This window comes from Manacus vitellinus, unplaced genomic scaffold (genome assembly GCF_001715985.3).
Source record: "Manacus vitellinus isolate BGI_N305 unplaced genomic scaffold, ASM171598v3 scaffold_14_pilon, whole genome shotgun sequence".
NCBI classification, from domain to species: Eukaryota; Metazoa; Chordata; class Aves; order Passeriformes; family Pipridae; genus Manacus; species Manacus vitellinus.
Window position 1 is genome coordinate 15,746,499 of NW_021939063.1, and position 18,513 is coordinate 15,765,011.

The 18,513-nt window shown below is 43.8% G+C and overlaps 1 protein-coding gene across 1 annotated transcript; it reads right to left on the bottom strand.

Annotated features, from left to right (window-relative positions):
- Positions 1-1,848: 1,848 nt before the first annotated feature.
- On the bottom strand, positions 1,849-18,513 carry ITIH4 (inter-alpha-trypsin inhibitor heavy chain 4). The gene is made up of 23 exons (XM_018068576.3): positions 18,407-18,513; positions 16,972-17,132; positions 16,634-16,738; positions 15,680-15,842; positions 15,465-15,575; positions 15,261-15,389; positions 14,274-14,390; positions 13,559-13,727; positions 12,466-12,582; positions 10,792-10,973; positions 9,963-10,145; positions 9,307-9,446; positions 8,524-8,678; positions 8,017-8,049; positions 7,663-7,719; positions 7,145-7,177; positions 6,673-6,723; positions 6,315-6,353; positions 5,717-5,830; positions 4,922-5,096; positions 3,365-3,519; positions 2,510-2,612; positions 1,849-2,188 (listed from the first exon to the last, which is right to left on the bottom strand). Exons 1-23 carry the CDS (start codon positions 18,473-18,475, stop codon positions 2,113-2,115), a joined length of 2,637 nt encoding a protein of 878 aa, XP_017924065.2. The 5' UTR covers positions 18,476-18,513; the 3' UTR covers positions 1,849-2,112.

Below are 18,513 nucleotides of genomic sequence, written 5' to 3' on the forward strand. Positions count from 1 at the left end.
AATGCAAAATATTCATTATTGTGTCTGCCTTCAACTCCTTGAGCAAGGGAAGGGAGTGTAGAAAATCAGAACTCACTCTGGGCCTCAGAAAGGGCAGGAGGAGAGTGACTAAACATCAAACTAAAATACAATTCAAGTGAAGAAGAGTGGAATGGCACATCCTTATGGAATGGACAGCATACCTGGAGGGGGGAAGCCGCACTTCCAGGAATCCGGGAGCCGCAGTAGCCAGGCACAGCAGCGACATCGGGCTGCTGCAGGAAACACAGACATCCCTGTGGGAACAGCCGCGAGCGCCCCTTGGGGACACGAGAGGCTCCTGAGCGGCTCCGGGCACGGCGCCTGAGGCAGCCCCACAAATCGGATCCAGCCCAGGGGACGGGGACAGCTCCGCTGGGAAGTTGCGGAAAGAGGGGGGAAAGACACCAACTACGCAGAGTTTTTATGAGGAAGGCTGGCAGCTTGTTTTCTTCCCATCCGTCCGGGTTAGCGGGATGTGCTTCTTTGCAGCCAAGGAGAGCTGCCCGAGCAGGGCAGGGGCTGCCCGGGGAAGGTGGGCACTGCGGGGCTGGGGCCGCTCTGGGGAACGGCCCGGCCCGCACACGCTCGAGCCTCACCGAGCAGAGGTGCGCGGTGAAAGCTGCTCCGTCCGTGCCCCACTGCTCCCATCAGGGCTGTTTCTATCCCTGCAGGTGGCAGGCAGGGCAGGAGAGGGCACGTGGACACCCTGCAGCCGAAAACAGGGATTTTTAAGTTGCAGCAAGTCCGCTGTAGAACCCAGGATCCACAGCACGTGATTCAAATCCCAGATTCATTTATAATGCAATCTTCTGCCTTGCAAATTGGGTAAGCCTGTTTTCGATGCAAGTGAGCAATCTGGCGTTCCCAGTTTCCAAATTCCACATTGTTTGTCGTGTAATTTGTCCAGCAAAATCGCCACCTGCAAATCTACATTTTGAAAGTCCAAGAAATTCACACAAACATATCTTGGCATCATGTCTGCATGGTTCTTCTATAAAAACAGGCTGCTAATTACGTAGTTTGTTTATTGGCTTTGGCAAGAAATTGCTTCTCTTTTAGTACTTTGCTCTAAAATAATAAGGTTTTTCCAGTTATGTATTATTGGCAGGATAGAAAGCAACTTCTGTTGAACTGCTGGCATATTTATGGGTTCAAAGATACACAGGAACAAAAATTCTAAAACAAAATAATTTTAGAATTAAAAGCTATGAACAAGCTGAAGACTGAAAGTGCAACTTGGAATCCATGGGCAGAAGCTTCTGTGTGTGTGTTTGCTCTGCAGTGTTACCTCCGTGCGTGGCAAGTTGGGGTTGAGTTATTCATTATTTGTGAAACATCTTCCAGTGTTTGCAAAATGCTGCATGAAATGGTGCCAGAAATGGCTGCTGACTTTTGGGCTGAGATGCTGTCTTTTGCAACCAGTCAGAGGTCTTTTTTGCAACCAGTGAACGGCTGTTTTGCAGATGTTTTTAAAAGGGAACCTCAGAGACTTTGCAGCAGTGAACGGGACTGCAGCCAGTGCAGGTTTGTGGTCTCCAAATGATCCTATTTATTGCTGATTTCATCAGGTTTGAACTGCCTTACAGAATGACCTCCAAGAGAACCTTAATGCAGCAATAAAATATGAGAGACATGATAAACAAATACTGCCTTAAATTTCTTGCTCTTTCCACAAAACACATGGTTCAGTAACACCATCACTTACACCTGGATAGAGGGTGCACATTTTAGAAATCTATCCCTGTTTGCATGACTCATTTGTTGGCTTGGATGATGTTGCCACTGATTTTTATTTTGGAAACTTAAGTCCATGTGTCCATATCAAACTGTAAGCTGATAATGTTGATTTTATTTAGTTCATTCACATAAATCTTCAACAACAATGGATTAGAAACCGTTTTCAAACAGCAAACAAGCAGGCACAGTCTCATCTTGCAAGTATAATTGTTTCAAGGTAAAATATTTGTGATATATATTTTACTATGTATATAGTAACAATAAGGCTTTAACTGAGTGGTTTTCTTGATGAAAGTATCAAAAGTACATGGAAGAGCATCATCTGCATGGTTTTCTTTCCCAGAAAATTTTTTCCTAGGGAGTTAAATCTATTGACCAGCAGGAAACGGGCCCACGGGCTGACTCAAGCCTGTAATCTTTCTTGTACATCCTGAAACAAAATCAAAACAAGAAGAACTGTGATAACACACTCAAAGGGCAGGCCCAGAATTGCCCTGATGTGTGCAGATGGCACCAGGAGTCAGAGCTGCACCCAGGATATGATTATTCCCCCCATGAAATAGGAGCCTTGGGCCCTGTAGCATCACTTAACAAGCAACAAATTCAGGCTGTTAAGGAAAAATTCAAGTGCAAGTTATTTACACCAAAGAGGTGTGTCCATACAGACACACAATCCCCCAGTTTCATTTCTTTTGATCTCCTGTGTTTCCTGATAAAATACATCTCAAAGCACCCCCCCCATGTGTGTTACCTGGAAACTTTGTGCTCAGATCCAGACACCGTTAGGAGTCTTTCGTCAGCTCTCTGGTTGATGTTGGAGTTATCCCTAAATTGTGCTTTTGAATAAAATTGACCTAAGCAGCAACAGACACACAAATTATTTAAAAATACAACATTGCTGGTCATTTAACCCAGATGGCAGCTCTAACTCCAGGAAAGCAGCTCTTCATCTCAGAAAACAAACAAATGAAAGCTCCCTTAGCAAGTTAAGAAAATTCCTGTGTTTCACTTGTGATCTCCTGTTATCCCTCACACTCTCCACAGGGAGGCTCAGCCTCACTCTGATGGGTCTTCACAATTATTTTTTTTGTGGTTTTGGGAGATGCAGCCTCTCCATTTGCAAAGTTTCTGAAACAACTTCAGCTTTAGTCCCATCAGGATTTTTGGAGCCGAGACCTTCAGGATCAGCTGGTTTCCATTTTCTAACTGTGATTGTTTACAATTTTACATCTGTTATTTATGCTCCGTTACTTGACATCAAATGAATTTGCTGCATAAATCATTGTCATTCCACAGCACTGGTGAGGTTAAGCCCAACTATTATTTAAGTCTTGTTTTAACAACTCCTAAACCCATAATGGGCTCTTTAGGGTTGTGCCACTGGTGAATGGAAAAGCATTGTGTTGTGTTTGCAGGGTCAGACCTCCCCTCCTCTCAGAGTAGGGTCTGCTTTGCCAGGCAGGAAAAGTTACATGTCCAAAAAGAATAAATCAAATGTGAAGTTTCTCAAGAACACCCTGAAACAAACCCCCCACTATATTCTCATTTCAGGAGCTTAGTTACAAGACCATCCTTCTTTGCCCCATACATCTGTAACAACACATACCCAGAGCTCCACTGGCTTTGTCAGAAAAATGGTTGGTGTCCAAGAAATACAGCCCAAGGAAAACATCTGGGAACTTGACCAGGGAAATTTTCACTGTGACCGTGTCAGGCAGTGATGCTGTAAAGCTTCTTTCCTTTTCAACCGAGACTCTAAGACTGGGAAGTAAATTGTGACAGTATTTCAAATAAGAACATGAAGAAAGAATATGTATTTAACTAACTGACATTAATTAATCAAAATAGGGGTTTTTTGCCTTTTGTCTCTTTGCAATTGCATTTTTCATGATCTGTTGGTGGCTATTTTTAAGCTAGGAAATGTTGAGTAGTGTATCTTTTCTTTCTGTGCTGTACAACAGGTCTTGGAAACACACCAACAGAGAAGAACTTTTTGCTGATGAATACACCTTATTATCCATAATGACATGAAACACTTGGATGGGGAAAAAAAAAAGAATATTTTCTCACCATTTTAATGAGAAAAAAGGTAGACTAGATAAAATATTTCAGGCTAATTAATGAGCAAATCAAATACTTTTTGCTTGGATACTCCACAAGTTTTTTCAGCCCCTGCCTTTCCTCTGACCCATTGATGTTATTGTGACCCCAGGTGGGCTTGCAGAACACAACTGTCACTGTCACTTGAGGCCCCCAAGTGCTGGTGTTCACAGTGCTGTGGGTGCCAGGGCTCAGCTGCTGGTTTGAAGCAGGAGGATCATTCTGCTTGGCAGACAAATTACACAGGGGTGTAAATCCAGCATGTTCTTGGCTCTGTTTGGACTACAAAAATAATTGAAAGCAGTTGTTGTAGGACTTGTTATTGTCTAGCACTGCCTGTAAGGTAGGAGCACTCTGTGTCCTGTCTGCCCCAGGCCAACCTTGGATTCTTGGGGGTGTTTATTCCAGCAATATAAAAAAGCTGGTGGAATCAGCTACACTCAGCTCTTCCTTGTGGTAGCAAAGGATCCTGCTCTAATTAGTCTGACAAATAAAGTCTACTTTTAAAGTGCTCCATTTCCAACAGCAGGCATTTAGGTACAGACAGCTATTCCAACACTTTATGCCTTCCCATAAAAAATGTCGGCCACCCAGATGGGAGTTATTGCTAAAACTGAGGAGAAAGAGAACTCCAGCCTGTGTGGAGCCAACTGCTGTATAAAAGGGACAGTAAATGTCAAAGCCATCACTTTGCAGTGCTCGCTCTGCTGCTGGAGGGACACAAAGTACCTCGTGGTGGCACCAGGGCTGCCACACACCGCTGGGGGTCCTTTCCTTGGGAAGATACAGACATGTTCTGCCTCTGATGTTGAAGCAGAAAAGCAGGCTGGTGGTGCAGTTGTTTTATTTCTCTTCACACAGGCATGAAGAATTAAAATCAAACCTATTTTGTTCTCCATATTTGAAAATGGGGTATTATGAATGTACCCTGCTCCCGCTCACACTGAAATACTCACTGGATAAGAACATTTGTAAGCACTCACTTCAGGTAAACGGCAAAGTGGAATGAACAAAGATCTGACACATTTTCAAGCTTAGGAAAGGACAGGGTGATGTTTCTTACCCCTGGATGGTGGAGGTGGCTGACTCTGTCCATGGCAGCCGAGTGTTCTCATTATCATGGCTGACAACGATCCCATCGGTGGAGACGTGGATTTGCACGGGGGGATTCACATAGTTAATTCTAAACTCCACAGACTGATTTGTTCCATCTCCAAGTTTCCCCATCACTGTCAGTCCTTTAATACCATTAATACAGATTTTTCAGGTGACTGTGCTTTTAAGGTGCAAGTGATCTTAATGAAACTGCTGCAGTTTTGTTGCTGAAACCCCTTCAGGGCCTCAAATCCACTTTTGTGAGACACAGTACCCATGGATTTCATGCCCCAAGGCTGGTGGGATCACCAGAGCCTGTTTAACCCTGTGTTGCCACCTCCTGCATGGAGGTGTCTGTTCCATGGTCAGAACAGGTGCCTGGGACTGTGGCTCCTCTGATTTCAGGACCACAGAAAAACTGCCAGAGCACCTTTCTGTCACCACACAGGGACCTTGGGGTTTAAGGTCTCTACATCCTCCAAAGCCCCCAAGGACTGGGCAGCAGAAATCTCTAAAGACCATGGATGTGACAGCAGGAGGAGGTGACCCACAAGCAGACCTGTGAGAAGTGCCCTCAGCTGTTGCAACATTAATATTGCCTAATAGAAAGGCAAAAATTAACCCCAGCCCCTCTGGTCAGTGCAAGGCAGCAGGTATGATATGGCCCTTCATGAAAGGGGCTTATTTCCAAAGGCACCAGCTGCTCTCACAGACCAAGTGACTCTCCTTGTCCTTGGTGTTGGGGGTAACCTGGATCACTCACCTTGCTCTGGGTCTGACAGCAGGTGGACAGAGGGTTGTGCTTTTCCATCAATATTTAAACAGATTGTTTCACTTGGTTTGGCTAATTCCAGAAGAAATTGTGGGTGTTCATCGACTGAAAAGACAGAAGAACAGTATCAGCATACAACAAAAAATCTAGTCTGTGCCCTCTGGATAGGCACAGCAAAAATACTTAATAAATTTATACCTAAGCTATTAGTTATGGCTTTTAGAATAGATGATTAAAACCACAGTAATAATTATTGAAAACCACACCCAGACACAGCACCTTGAAATGAATGAAACCAATAGATTTTTAAATTTAGAGTTTACTCAGGACAATGAGCCCTTAAAAAAGCTGAGGCTGAAGATCTGTTGTACTGCATTTCTCTTGGTGGTTATATCTTTGAGCCAGAGAGGCTTTCTCATGGGATATGGAGATATTTTCTACTTAAGTGGAAAGAACCAGCTAAGGTTTGCAAGGAGAGCGAAAAGGTTTTCATGGAGTTGATGCAGTTAGAAAAAACATTGCTGTATGAAAAAGTATACATTACAGTTATATTAATAATTGAAATGGGACTAGGATATGTATCACTTACCAACAGGTTGTGCTCTCACTCTGTCCATTAGCCTGGAAACTGAAACACTTAAAATTAGTAAGAAGAGTTGAATGAAACATTTTTCTCTGAGTCAGCTAATTAACCAGGAAGAATGCTGGGACAGAAGCCTTTTTAGCAGAGGTCTGCGCTAATTTCTACAGAAAGCTTTGCTTAAAACAAGATGTTCCAACGAGGGGAAAAAAGCCCAACGTCCAGTGCCTGTTTCTCTCAGGATGGGCCGTGCCACGGGGACCGCTCAGCCGGGGCTGTGGGAGGGTTTGGAGCTCAGCTTTCAGGGCTGCCGAACCCAGCACAGCCGCCCCGGCTCCTCCCGCACACGCGGTGAGCCATTCATTACCTCCTGAAAACAGCTTCCGGCTGCTGACAGTTTGGAGCTCAGCCCACCGACCTGAAATAAAAGGTTTTTCCAATGTTTTGTGGGTTTGGGGTCATGCCTTGCATCTCCCTCCACACCCTTTGAAACAGGGAATCCCTCCTGCTCATTGCCCACTGGTATTTTTGGATACCCCAGGACTGGTAAATGACACCCATTTCCTTCAGCTTATTAATATATACTTTCCCCAATAATTCACATTTATTTTCAGGAGGTGTAGTAACTTTTTATTTCTGAAAAGGGATCAAGATGGTTTTCAGAAGTTTGTAGTTCGCTATAAAATATCTGTGGACTGAAATACATCTACTAAAAACTAAATTGTAAATCAAGTGGGCATTCCCAATCAAAATGTATTTATTAAAGCAATGTAGCTATGACCCTACATATGAAATGAACTTTATAGAATTATTCCAAATAAAAACAGAGGAACACTTACCAGGAGCTGATCCAGCCCTCATTCTAGAATTAGCTGGAGAAAGAAAAGAGGGTGTCTGTGATTTATTCATGATTGTCTCAAGTACCTCACAGGAGTGTTTCAAACATCCAATCTGTAACTCTGCCTTCCTTTCCCACAGTGCCCTCGAGCAGCTGTGCCTGCCTGACCATCACACCAACACAGGGCTTGGCAGCAGCTACAGAAAAGGGGGTGCTGCAGAGATGCCCCGAACTCTTCTCCTCTTGCAGCCAGAGGGAGCTTTGAGGGAAGGGCAGCCCCGAGCCCTGTGTGCCCCCTGAGCAGGGCAGGACAGTCACTGGGCTGTGCTCCTGGTCAGGGACTGCTCTGCTGCTAAACTCCCTGGCACCACTTTGAAAGAGGCAACCTCCAGAGAACAGGGCAGCATTGTGGTTCCCTCAATACCTTTCTGTGAAATGTAGAGCAAAACTAAGGCTCTTCATCTATAAAATTAATATTCAAATAAATACTATCCCCTGAAAGAGAGGGGGAAATAATACCTAAATCATCCTCAGAAGGCATTCCAAGAGGTCCGGAGGTGGATTTCTTGAGAGGTGCTTCACTCATGGTAGGAGGAAGCAGAAAGCATCATTAACATCATTCACTTCAAGAACTACTTTTCCTCAAGAGCAAAGACAGTTTTGGCCTTTGAGACTTTCTGAAGGGAATACTTTCTCCCTTGGACCATGTCATCCACCCAAACCCTGCCAGAGACCGTGGCAGGCTTTGCTTATGTTTTGCTTCACACATTTTTCCAGATCTCAGATACTTCCCTCTGCAGAACAAATAACTGTTTGTTTTTTCTTTGGAGACTATTATGGAAATATGCTACTGGAAAAGAAGAAAACACTTACCTCCTACTAGACGATTGCTGGGCTTCTCATTATCTAAGGGAAGGAAGAGGGACAGATTAGTGTAATAAAGTCTGCACTAAATGACTTTACCCATGTGCAAAACACAAAACTGAGACAAGGCAGTGTTGGGCTTTAGGTGATGAGCTTGGGGAGAGAGTGCACCTGCAAGACTCCTGGAGAAGCCATGCTTTCCACCCACATTCATTTTTTAGCTACAAAGTGTGGAACCCCTTTGCATCGGCAGGAATGTAATAGTAACAACTACCAAATTACCTTTGGTTAATATTTAAACAAATTATTTTCCATTTCAACAGTAGTGCCCATTCCACCACTTCACCTTTCAAAAAAAATCCCGTGTGTTTTGTTTTGAAAGGAAGCCAATCCCTGAACTCCTGCCTCTGATGTGCCTCATTACTGTCACATCATACCAAATGAACCTAAATGGAGACCAACAACAAGTCAGGAGCAGCAGCCTGTTTCAGGGGGGCTGTTTGATGCCCCATTTACCAGCTTCAGTGGGTTTGTTTGCCAGCTCTCCCTGCTGCTGGTCGGCGGGTTTGGTGACCACCATGGAAGTGAGAGGTGTAACGAAGCTGAACTGCAGAGACAGCTCCAGGGCTTGTGCCTCCAGGGCCTTCTGGTCCTCTTCTGGGGCTGAAATACTAAAGTCTGTGTTAATGATGAAGAAATAACACGTAGAGAATATAAACAAGTCATCTACAGATTCCTTTACATATTAGCTGTGCCTTGGCAGACACTTTTTATTATTGAAGAGTCAGCAGTTTGACTGGGATAACCCAGCTGTTCACATGCTTAAAATTATGGAGGTGCTTAATTCTTTGCAACGCTGGAGCCTGTGTGTTGTTCAGATTCATAAAAATAACAGATACAAGACCCATGTATGTCTTATGGACATACACATTGTTCTTTTCACTAGCTATTGCCATTTCCTTGTCTACAGACAGTATTTCTGGATGTGTAACAACAGCTCAACACAATCCATACAATTAAAATCTATTTCATAGTAATGTCATGAAGAATATTTTACATTATGTTTTTATATGTGTATATGTATATATACACATTTAATGATCCAGTGCTATCATAAACTCAAAGGCACCTCATACTGATCATACAGTAATGCAGTATTCTCCCAGTATCCCATGGTTTTGATACTACCTGGAGAAATATTCCTGTTTCTTTGTGTTTTCTGATCATGTGCCTTGTGAATAAGGAATTTATGTTGTAAGAAGTTAGAAGTTTGTTACACGAAACATTAAAATAACTTACGCTTTTTCCAGAAGCTGTTGGATGGTTAGGTAAGCCCACAGCCTCTCTATGAAATTCCCAAAGATGTATCTTTGGTCTTGGAATATTTGCTCCTTCTCTTTGACATTTGCTTCTTCCTTAAGAGTCAAATCACTAGTGTGCTGAGGTGGGAGAAAACTGACTGTCAAAAGAACAGTTCCAGGCTTTGCTTCTAGTCACATTATTAGACTTAAAGGAACATCCTTCTGTACCAAAGTGCCCTTTTTGTCCTTCGTTTTTTTCCTTTCCCATTGGAAAATGCAACTCCAGACTACCAAAGAAGCGTGTTGAAAAAAGGGGGTAATGAAATTGCTCTGCTTCAACACTTTTGAGATGAATAATTGAGATTTCCTACTTCACTGTAACAGTACAAACCTAAAAATGCTTGAAAGGCCAAAATATTATAGATTCAGAAGGATTAAAATTGCTGTTTGCTTATTTGTGAATATTCTTCAAGTTTTTCTTTTGTAGCACTTTCAGGAAGGGGAAATTGTTTGAATTCTCACATAATCCATAAAATGGGAAAACAGCTGAACACCCAAACATGTACTGCACACAAAACACTTCTGGAAGTCTCCTACTGGGCCACAATAGACAGAAGGGAGGGGTATTTTTCACAATTAGTGAACAACACTTACTGACTGAGCTTTAATTTCTACTGGCAAAAGATCCAGCTCATTCCTAATTTTTCCAGACACTACAATTTCAGATCCTTCAAAAAACAGTGCGAAACTGTTCTTGGTTAATCCCTCGATGGCATTTTCTGGATACTGCATTTCAATTTTCATTAATATTGGCGTAGCCACCTCTTGATAAAAGCCCTAAAGAGAAGCAGAGAGAGAGAGAACACACACAAATGACTGCAAAATAATGCAAAGCAATATGCTGAATATCTAAAACACCTTTAACAAGATTTTTCTTCAGTAGTGCAGGACTACTGTGAACTTAGAAAAAAAAAAAGGATGTTTCTTCCCAAGGTTCAGCACACCTTCTCCAACCAGGCTGGCCAATGTCCCAAAAGTTATAACCCCTCTCCAGATGGACAGGGAAGACCCAGACTGATGGAACTGCACAGTTTGCCTGTAGGTGCCTCAAGTTGCCTGTTGAATTTGAGGGAAACCATAACAAGGAGCTTTCAGGGCTGGTACTTCAAGTGATTTGAAATCAAACCCAAGAACAGAAGTTCTTCCACCATCACTTCCCCTGGACTATTTGTCTTTTTGCTGAAGTGCAGAAATGGGTGGGTTTCCTGTTTTGCTTGGATGCAGCTGATTTGAGGACAACTTCTGCTTTGAGTCATGGTTAGGGTACAAACACTCAGATCAAAGCAGCCTTCCTTACTCCCCAAAATTAACAGGTAAAGTTAAACCCAACATTTCATCCCAGAAAATCTATGATTTTGCTGCAAGGACTAGCCATAAGCTGTAGCTGATAGATGGTTTTTCTGGCATACTCCTTGCTGCTGACCTGGAGCTGCAAGGCTGCATCAGCATTTTCATATATACGACGTGCTATTCCCCCATTGCTTAGGGCCATTTTCTCCAGGAATTTATAACTGACATCAAACCCAAAGCCAAGGCAGAAAAGAGCATATTTCCCATTGATTGCTTTCTGAACGTTTTCTTGAATCTCTTCCACATTTGTCTCACCTGTAATGAAAACAAAAAACATATCATTGTTGGTTTGGGCTTTTTCAAGTACCAAAAGACAGCAGCAGGTTTAATGGGAAATTCTGCCTGAAGGTTTTAAAAATAATTCAGAATGAAATAGTAGAAAGACACAGGACAGAATACTGCTAAATGAACTGGAGATGAAAGCACCACTCTGCATATGGAGTGCCAGAACATGATTCTTCCCCTTAATGATTTTTAATAACTTCTACTGATGTCATCATGGCTAAGTGCAAAATGATTTACAAGATTACAGGATCCAGAGGAGGATTTTAGGACAGAAGGGATACACGCTACAAGTTAACAATGTGAGGGGTAGATTTGTGGGGAAGACAAGTACCATTCATAAAAATTATGTGTGTCAGTTCAGAGAGGAAGGATTGGTTAATGGTGTAATTCCAATAAACTGCCAGTAAGCTCAGCCATGCTTCTCTCTCAGCCCCTTTGGTGACAGAGGGAAAAGGTTTTCACACCATCATCTTATCCCATTTGAAGAGCTCCCAATGGCCATGTATAGAGAGCTTCTCCATCAGTATTTCCAGGCAGAAATGTCACTGCCTGTAGCAATATCGTGGGAGCAGATCAGATTTTTCCCTTTCAGTTGCTTTGCCAAGGAAGGCAGTGTGTGCAACAACACAGGTACTCCACCCCAGCCTGATTTCTAACAACTGCTGGATGTGCAAGGCACTCAGGAGTATTGGAGACTCACTGTGGCTGTGCTGAGTAGGCAGCACTGGGAGCTGAATTTTATTTAAAAACCCAGACAAATAAACCAACCCCAAAGCAGAATGGCTCACACAATCCAAAAGGTAGATTGATCTTTTCAGAGGGCTTACAGCTGGATTAACATTGCTGGCCTTGGAGAGATGCTGGTGCCACAAAACACTTCGATAAACCCCTGTTCAGCACAAGGTATGTTTGTGCCATTGCACTGGGAGTTACTGCTTATTTCACCCAATATTTCTAACTCAGTTCTCTGTTTTGTGCTGCCACAGTTGATCACTAGTTAAGACATGGGAAAGAATACAAAACAGGAAGCACCTTGAAAATATCTCGAGTTTGGGGCAAGGAGGGTGAAGAAACAATAAACCAATACCTCCCAAATGGGACTGTACATAGTACATGCAAAATATCCATGTTTTCTCTCTAGGTATTTTTCTTTCATATTTCAGCTGTGCCTGGAGGATCTCCAAAAATTCCCTCGAGTTTATAAACTGGGAAGCCAGTGGTATTTAGCAAAACAATTCCCAGCTAAAGGACAAGAAGTCATGGGCAGGAAGGGTCTGCCATCACTCCTTACACCCCCTGGCAGAGCCCTCTCATAATCCCCCTCTCCAGATCCAGCAGTAGCTAAGCTGGAGTCTTCCAAAGCTCTTCTGAAACACAGGCTAAGTCCATCAACAGCTGGGATGCAAGTGTAAAAGACAAAAAAAATGCAGGGGAGAGAGGACTGAGGGCAGTATCTACTCACCAGAAGTGGGCTGGCCATCTGTCAGCAGGATAACCATGGAGACACTGCGCTCTGGCAGGTTCTCAGCTTTATCCAGAGTGCCCACAGCAGTCAGCAGGGCACCATTGATATCTGTGCCTGCAAAGGGAAGGCAGGAATCACTCACCTGAACTGGATAATCACCCAGAGAAACTGGTGCACTTCATTTTTAGAGCTGTTTAAAGTTTTCTGCAGGAAGCAAAATCCTTCTGAGAGATGAGGATTTAGGGGCTGGGCCTACTGGGCTTAACTGCGGTGTGTTATGTTGCAATGGCAATGCCAGGGTGTTCCTTTGGGAGCATTTTCCACACATATGTCATGGGAAATATAAACATGTCTAGAGCCTTTAAAAAGGGCTTAAATAAACACCCTGTCATCTGTTGATCTACATTTAAGAAAAGTTTCCCTGAGTTACTTGAGAAGTCAGAGAAGAGAGCTGGGCACGGGTGGGTTTATTGGTGTTAGTGCCCAGGGTAGGAAAACCTCTGTTAATACCAACAGTGTAACAGTGCAGGAGACAGAGCCCCAGAGAGGTGCTTAAAACTAAACAGTAACACCAGGCACACTGCCTGATGCAACAGTTGAAATGCCACATGCCTATTTTGCCTGTTTTGTTTCTGTGATGTGGCTTACAAGGGAGTATAACTGTGGATGTGGTTTTGGTTTTTTTTTGTTTTGTTTTTTGTTTACAAGGGGATCCCATATGTTAAAAAAATCAGCAAACTGCTGTCAAATGTTGAGTGAATTGCCATTTCTCTGTAGAAAAAAAACTTGCTATCAGGGAATCTTACAGTTGTCTCTGTGATAAAAATTTGAAATAAAACTTTGTGGCTTGTATGGTTCATAGATTTGATGCAACCACCTCTTTATATGCATATATATATAATAATATAATCACTAGTCCATCCACTCTTAGCCTTTGTCTCCCACTCATCACTTATAAATATTAAAAACAGTCTGCCTTGCTTTGGAAACACTGATTTTAGCTCGGGGGCACTGTATAACTAATAAACCCAGTGATTTCCTCAGCAATTCATTCTGTTGGGTGCATATTTGTGGTTCCAAGCAGGTTTACCTCCCCGGGCAAACAGAGTCTGCACGAAAGCAGCAGCACTGGCCACGTTCTCCTCGGTGGCTGGCAGCAGAGAGCTCTTCCACTCCTCCACTCTGTTGCTGAAGGTGATAAAGCTGAAATGATCCTCAGGCCTGAGGTCTTGCAAGATCTTCAACAGGGCATCCCTTGTCTGTTCCAAGGAGAAAACGATCACTTTTATTATTCCTACTTCTCTGCCAGAACTGGGATTGGAACTGGAACTGCAGTGTGATAAGGGGGTTTTCTACAGTGTTATTCCAGATGCAGCTCAATGCCTTTATTAAACCCTAATGGTATTTTTTAGGTTGAAACCATCAGAAATGGCCAATTCACTTACAGACACAGAAAAATTGTCTATGAGGGCTGTAGGGAGTTTGTCTGCTCTCTAACAGAGCTCCACAGGTAAAACAGAAAAATGAGTTCTTTAACCTCATTGAATAAAAAATTAGAAGTAAAATATTCTGCAAAGATGGAGACAGAAGGCACTCTCTGCCCTAATGTTTGGTACCCATGAGAGTAACTGTCAGACAAGTGTTGCTCCTTAACAGCTTCAATCTGTGCATATGTGTTTTCAGGCACTTCTGCAAGTCTGAACATTTTGCTGTGCACAAAACCAGCGTGTGTTTCAAAAGAGAAATTCCCAGTCAGTTCCTTGGAAGGCTGGTGTGTGTGTCCCTGGTGCTTTGAGGGAAGTTACCTGTTCGATTTTCCTGCCTGCCATGGAGCCACTTCGGTCTATAACAAAGATGACATTTTTGGGAAACACTGGCATTTCACTGGGTGCAAAGTAGTGCACAAAATACCCATTGACAATCTGAAACACAGAATGTGAAATCACCTGTGAAATTACATCTGAAGAAATAAATATTGCATCTTAAACATTCTGGCATAGCAAGAAGAGGGGAGGGGGAGGATCATGCTCAGTGTTCTGCTCTTCTTGATAAGCCCAAATCAAAGAACTTAAATGAAAGAAATTAAAATGTATCTCCTAGCTGGAAGCAAGACCATCTGTAGAGAGGAAATTACAAGAGAGCAGCATACAAATATATATCAGACACCTCAGTGACGTGTATGATATGTCCATATTATCACTGTATATCACCTTAGCTCTTTATCATGCCTATGAGCACATCTCTGCTCAGTGACTGTGGCTTCCATCTTTTAGCACATCCCTACATACTTCACTACTTAAATGGTATGGAAAACACTGTACTTTATTCCCTAGAATATGCATCGGTCCATAAATATTTGTTAAGTTCCTGCTGTCTTCAGTTATGCCTCAGTTATCACAAAAACCACAAGGAAACCAAGCATTCATAGTTATATAAATCACAGTCCTCAAAACTTCATTTACAAGAAGCCACAAATACACCTTAGATCAGCCAAAACAGTAATAAAAAAGAATGTAAAGAGACATCTATGAAGTACCAATATAGATTTGGTATTGAAACAAAATTTGAAAGATTGTTTTTCTTGGGTGATCCATTCTTGCAACATGTCCAGTGTCTCTGGGAATTTACTGAGTATCCCTCAGCTCCTGCTGACCCTGGATTAATGGAAGGTGCTTTTCCTCTCATTCTTGCTGTTTCAAAGCAAATGTTGCTGTTTTGCTGATTGCACTTCACATTCAGACCTATCTGTGACCTGAAAGCATTTTAATTTTTATTTCTTTTTTTTTTTTTACCTGTATATCACCCGCAGTGGCTTCTCTCTTAACATCATAACGCACAACAAAATCACCGTTGAGGAGAGTTTCGTCGAGTTCAGGGTTTACCTTCTGCTGATCTATAGTTGGCTTAAACAAAATATGAGCCTGCAAAGCAATCAGAAGAAAAGTTTTAGAGCAATGCTACTGACAGTTGGCAACACCTGGCAGCTGCTGCCTTACCTTGGTTTCGTTCTGCACTTTGGTGAGGGCCTCAGTTAACTCGTTTGTCATGAAGGTGCTGTCTGTCTCCAGGAAGCGAATGCCCTGGGGCTCGAAGATGTGCACGTCGATCTGAGGGCGGAGAAGGATCCAACATCAGCGTCTCAGAGGGAACACAGCCACGCCCCAAACCTGCAGCACTGCCCCCTGCCCAGCCCTCACCAGGACAAGCTCACCTGGTAGTGCTTCACCAGCTGCTTCGGCCGCACCTTGATGAGCAGCTCGAACTTGCCCAGCTGCCGCTTCAGCAGCTCCTCGTACGTCAGCTCGAAGGTGACTTTGCTGGCGGCCGCGATGCTGACGGACACGTGGAACAGCTCCAGCTTTCTGTCTCTGATCCTGGGGGTGGAGAACAGGGATTTACCTCCTGCAGGGAAGGCTTCCATGTGGTGGCCGGAGTTTGTGAAGTGTGCAAAATAATGGCCAGGGGGCCACATAGGATGAATAAAAAAAGAGTAGCAGTAAATCCTGTTCATCATAGAGAAGATTTTTTGCGTTGCAGTCACTATTATAGATGTCACATATATTACACTAATGTGCCACGGGTGCAAGCTGAGAAATGGAGCAGAAACCCCTGCATGCCTCAGACTGGGATCAAGCAGAGCTGGGTCTGAATACCTGGGAAACACAGATTAAATGTACCCTGAAACTGTGATATCTGCTCAAGTGCCACGGTCCTCTGGGTTTGTGGGGAAGCGGACTCAACACTGAGCATCATCCCAGCATGGGAAGGTGCTCTTGCATGACAGAGAGCCAGGCTGGATGGATCTCTGAGAAACCTGGTCTAGTGAAAGGTGTCCCTGTCCATGGCAGGGGCTGGAACAAGTTGGTCTTTAAGGTCCCTTCCAACAAATCATTCTATGACTGCAAGTTCCATGGAAATGCTAAATGGTAACACTTCCCACTGGAACCCGTTGCAGGACCAGATATAAATCATATTTATATGGATATATATCTATATGTGAAAAAATATATATACCCACACACTGTCCCTCCCATCAAGAACCCAAGACTGATTTTCACAGTTACCCCCACTGGGAAGTGACTGGCTCCAGGGTTCAACCTGCCCCCAGCCAAACGAGGAGCCAAGGAAGAGTGTTGGAGCAGCTTTACACAGAATGGCAACGTACTTGACGAGGCCGGCGCTCTGCCCGCGTGAGACTGCAGTGTCATATTCCTTCTGAGCAGCAGCTTTCTCCTTTATTACTCCTGGGTACACTTTACCATCAATGGACCTGTTTAGTTTCCATAAAAATTTAATTAATATCCAAAAGAATGCACTGGGGAAAGAAACTCAACAGAAGTTTCTTTGTGGCCGTACTTTGTGGCCCTCGGGGCATGAGCAGGGGGTGCTGTTTGGGTCCCACATCCCTCCCCACCCAGGAGGATGTCAGGAGCCAACAACACAGTGCAACCCTTCTCCAGCCCCCACTGCCTCCTTCACACCACAGGTAAGGGCTGGGCCTACATGGAGAAGTTGGTGATGAAGGCTGTCTTGGGTAACTCCACTTCAAAGGTGGCCTCTCGGGACTCATTGGCTCTGTTGACAATCCTGCTGGTGATGACGGTGTGAGCGAATCGTGAGGTGACCTTGCAGTCCACGTGGAGGCTGTAGATTTCAACTGCAGGCTGGAAAAAAGCAAACAGGGTGAAACAGAAACACTCTGGTTTTGCTCCTAAGCAGTCCTTACCTGGGTGATGTTGTTGGGGAAGTCTGATGAAGGAATGAACTGTTAGAAAGTCTGGCTGGAAGGGGGGAGAGGATTGTTCAACACCAATCTGGCCATCTGCTTATTCACATCTCTGCAGCCACAACCACTGCCCCGTGCAAAATCTGCAGCTACCTCTGTGCATTGTTGTCCCACATAAGGTCCTGTTAAGCCTTTTTCTGTGGTTTTCTCTCCTCAAGGTACAGCAAAGCAGCCACTGCATCACCCCAGTACATCACTCAAGATTAACCTCAGGAAGATCAGGAGCTTCTTTAAGCATTTGACCCATGGGACAGGCCCTGCTTTTTGAATGACTATTTACTTACTCTCTCAGTTGTTGACTTTGCTGTCTGTTTTCCACCTTATGTCCTATACAACACTTAGCAGGTTTGACATCCCACATGGGCCTCCAACCCCTCACTGCTTGCACAAGCAGAGAGGCCCTTTAATAGCAGCCAGTGGCCTCTTATCAGTTATGGCACTGGCCAAAATTCAAAACTTTACCCCAGCTAAATATGGCCATTCCACACAAAGCTGTGACCACAGCTCTGGGCTTGGGCATCAGGGCAGGAGGTGCCACAGCCAGCACTGGGTGAGTGATGGATGGCTGCTCCTGTTTTCAATACATGTGGCCAGGGTGTGCACTCTCTCCTGATGCCTACTGACAATCCAGGACAATGGGATAAACCCCAAAATATTCATTGAGAGAATAATGCCCTGACCCCAGCAGTTCAGGTACCTGCCCCTGCCCAGGCACCCAGAGATGGTACAAAACACAGTTTGTCTCTCCAGACAGTGCAAGTAACTGTCTACTCTCCTTTTTACCATTCCATATAAATTATTAAACACCTGTCAGAAACCTCCTGGCACTGCAACAGTCCTTATTTGGTCCTGTGTCAAGCTCCAAACTTCACCTGGTGGCCAAGGCAGAGCCACTGATCACTCAAATTTGATATCTTACATCCCTGAGAAAGAGCACGATCAGACACATCTGCAAATGCCTCCTGCCACATTCGTACTGTAACAGCCCAACAACCAACCAGAAAGGTCTTAAAAGAACACAAAGCTCTGAAATCCCAACCCAATCCACCCAAGGCTCCCCAGGTGGTGGTTACCAGAGGAGTTACCTGGCCAGCTACTGTGATACCACCAGATCAGCAAATGAGATATTGATAATAAAAATAGAGCAAATACCTTCTGAGCTTCTGCTAATACTATGAGTGAGGAAAAGACCAGCAATGCAAGCAATGTTCTCAGCTCCATTTTGGAAAAAACAAATTTTCAAATGAAATCTCTATTTG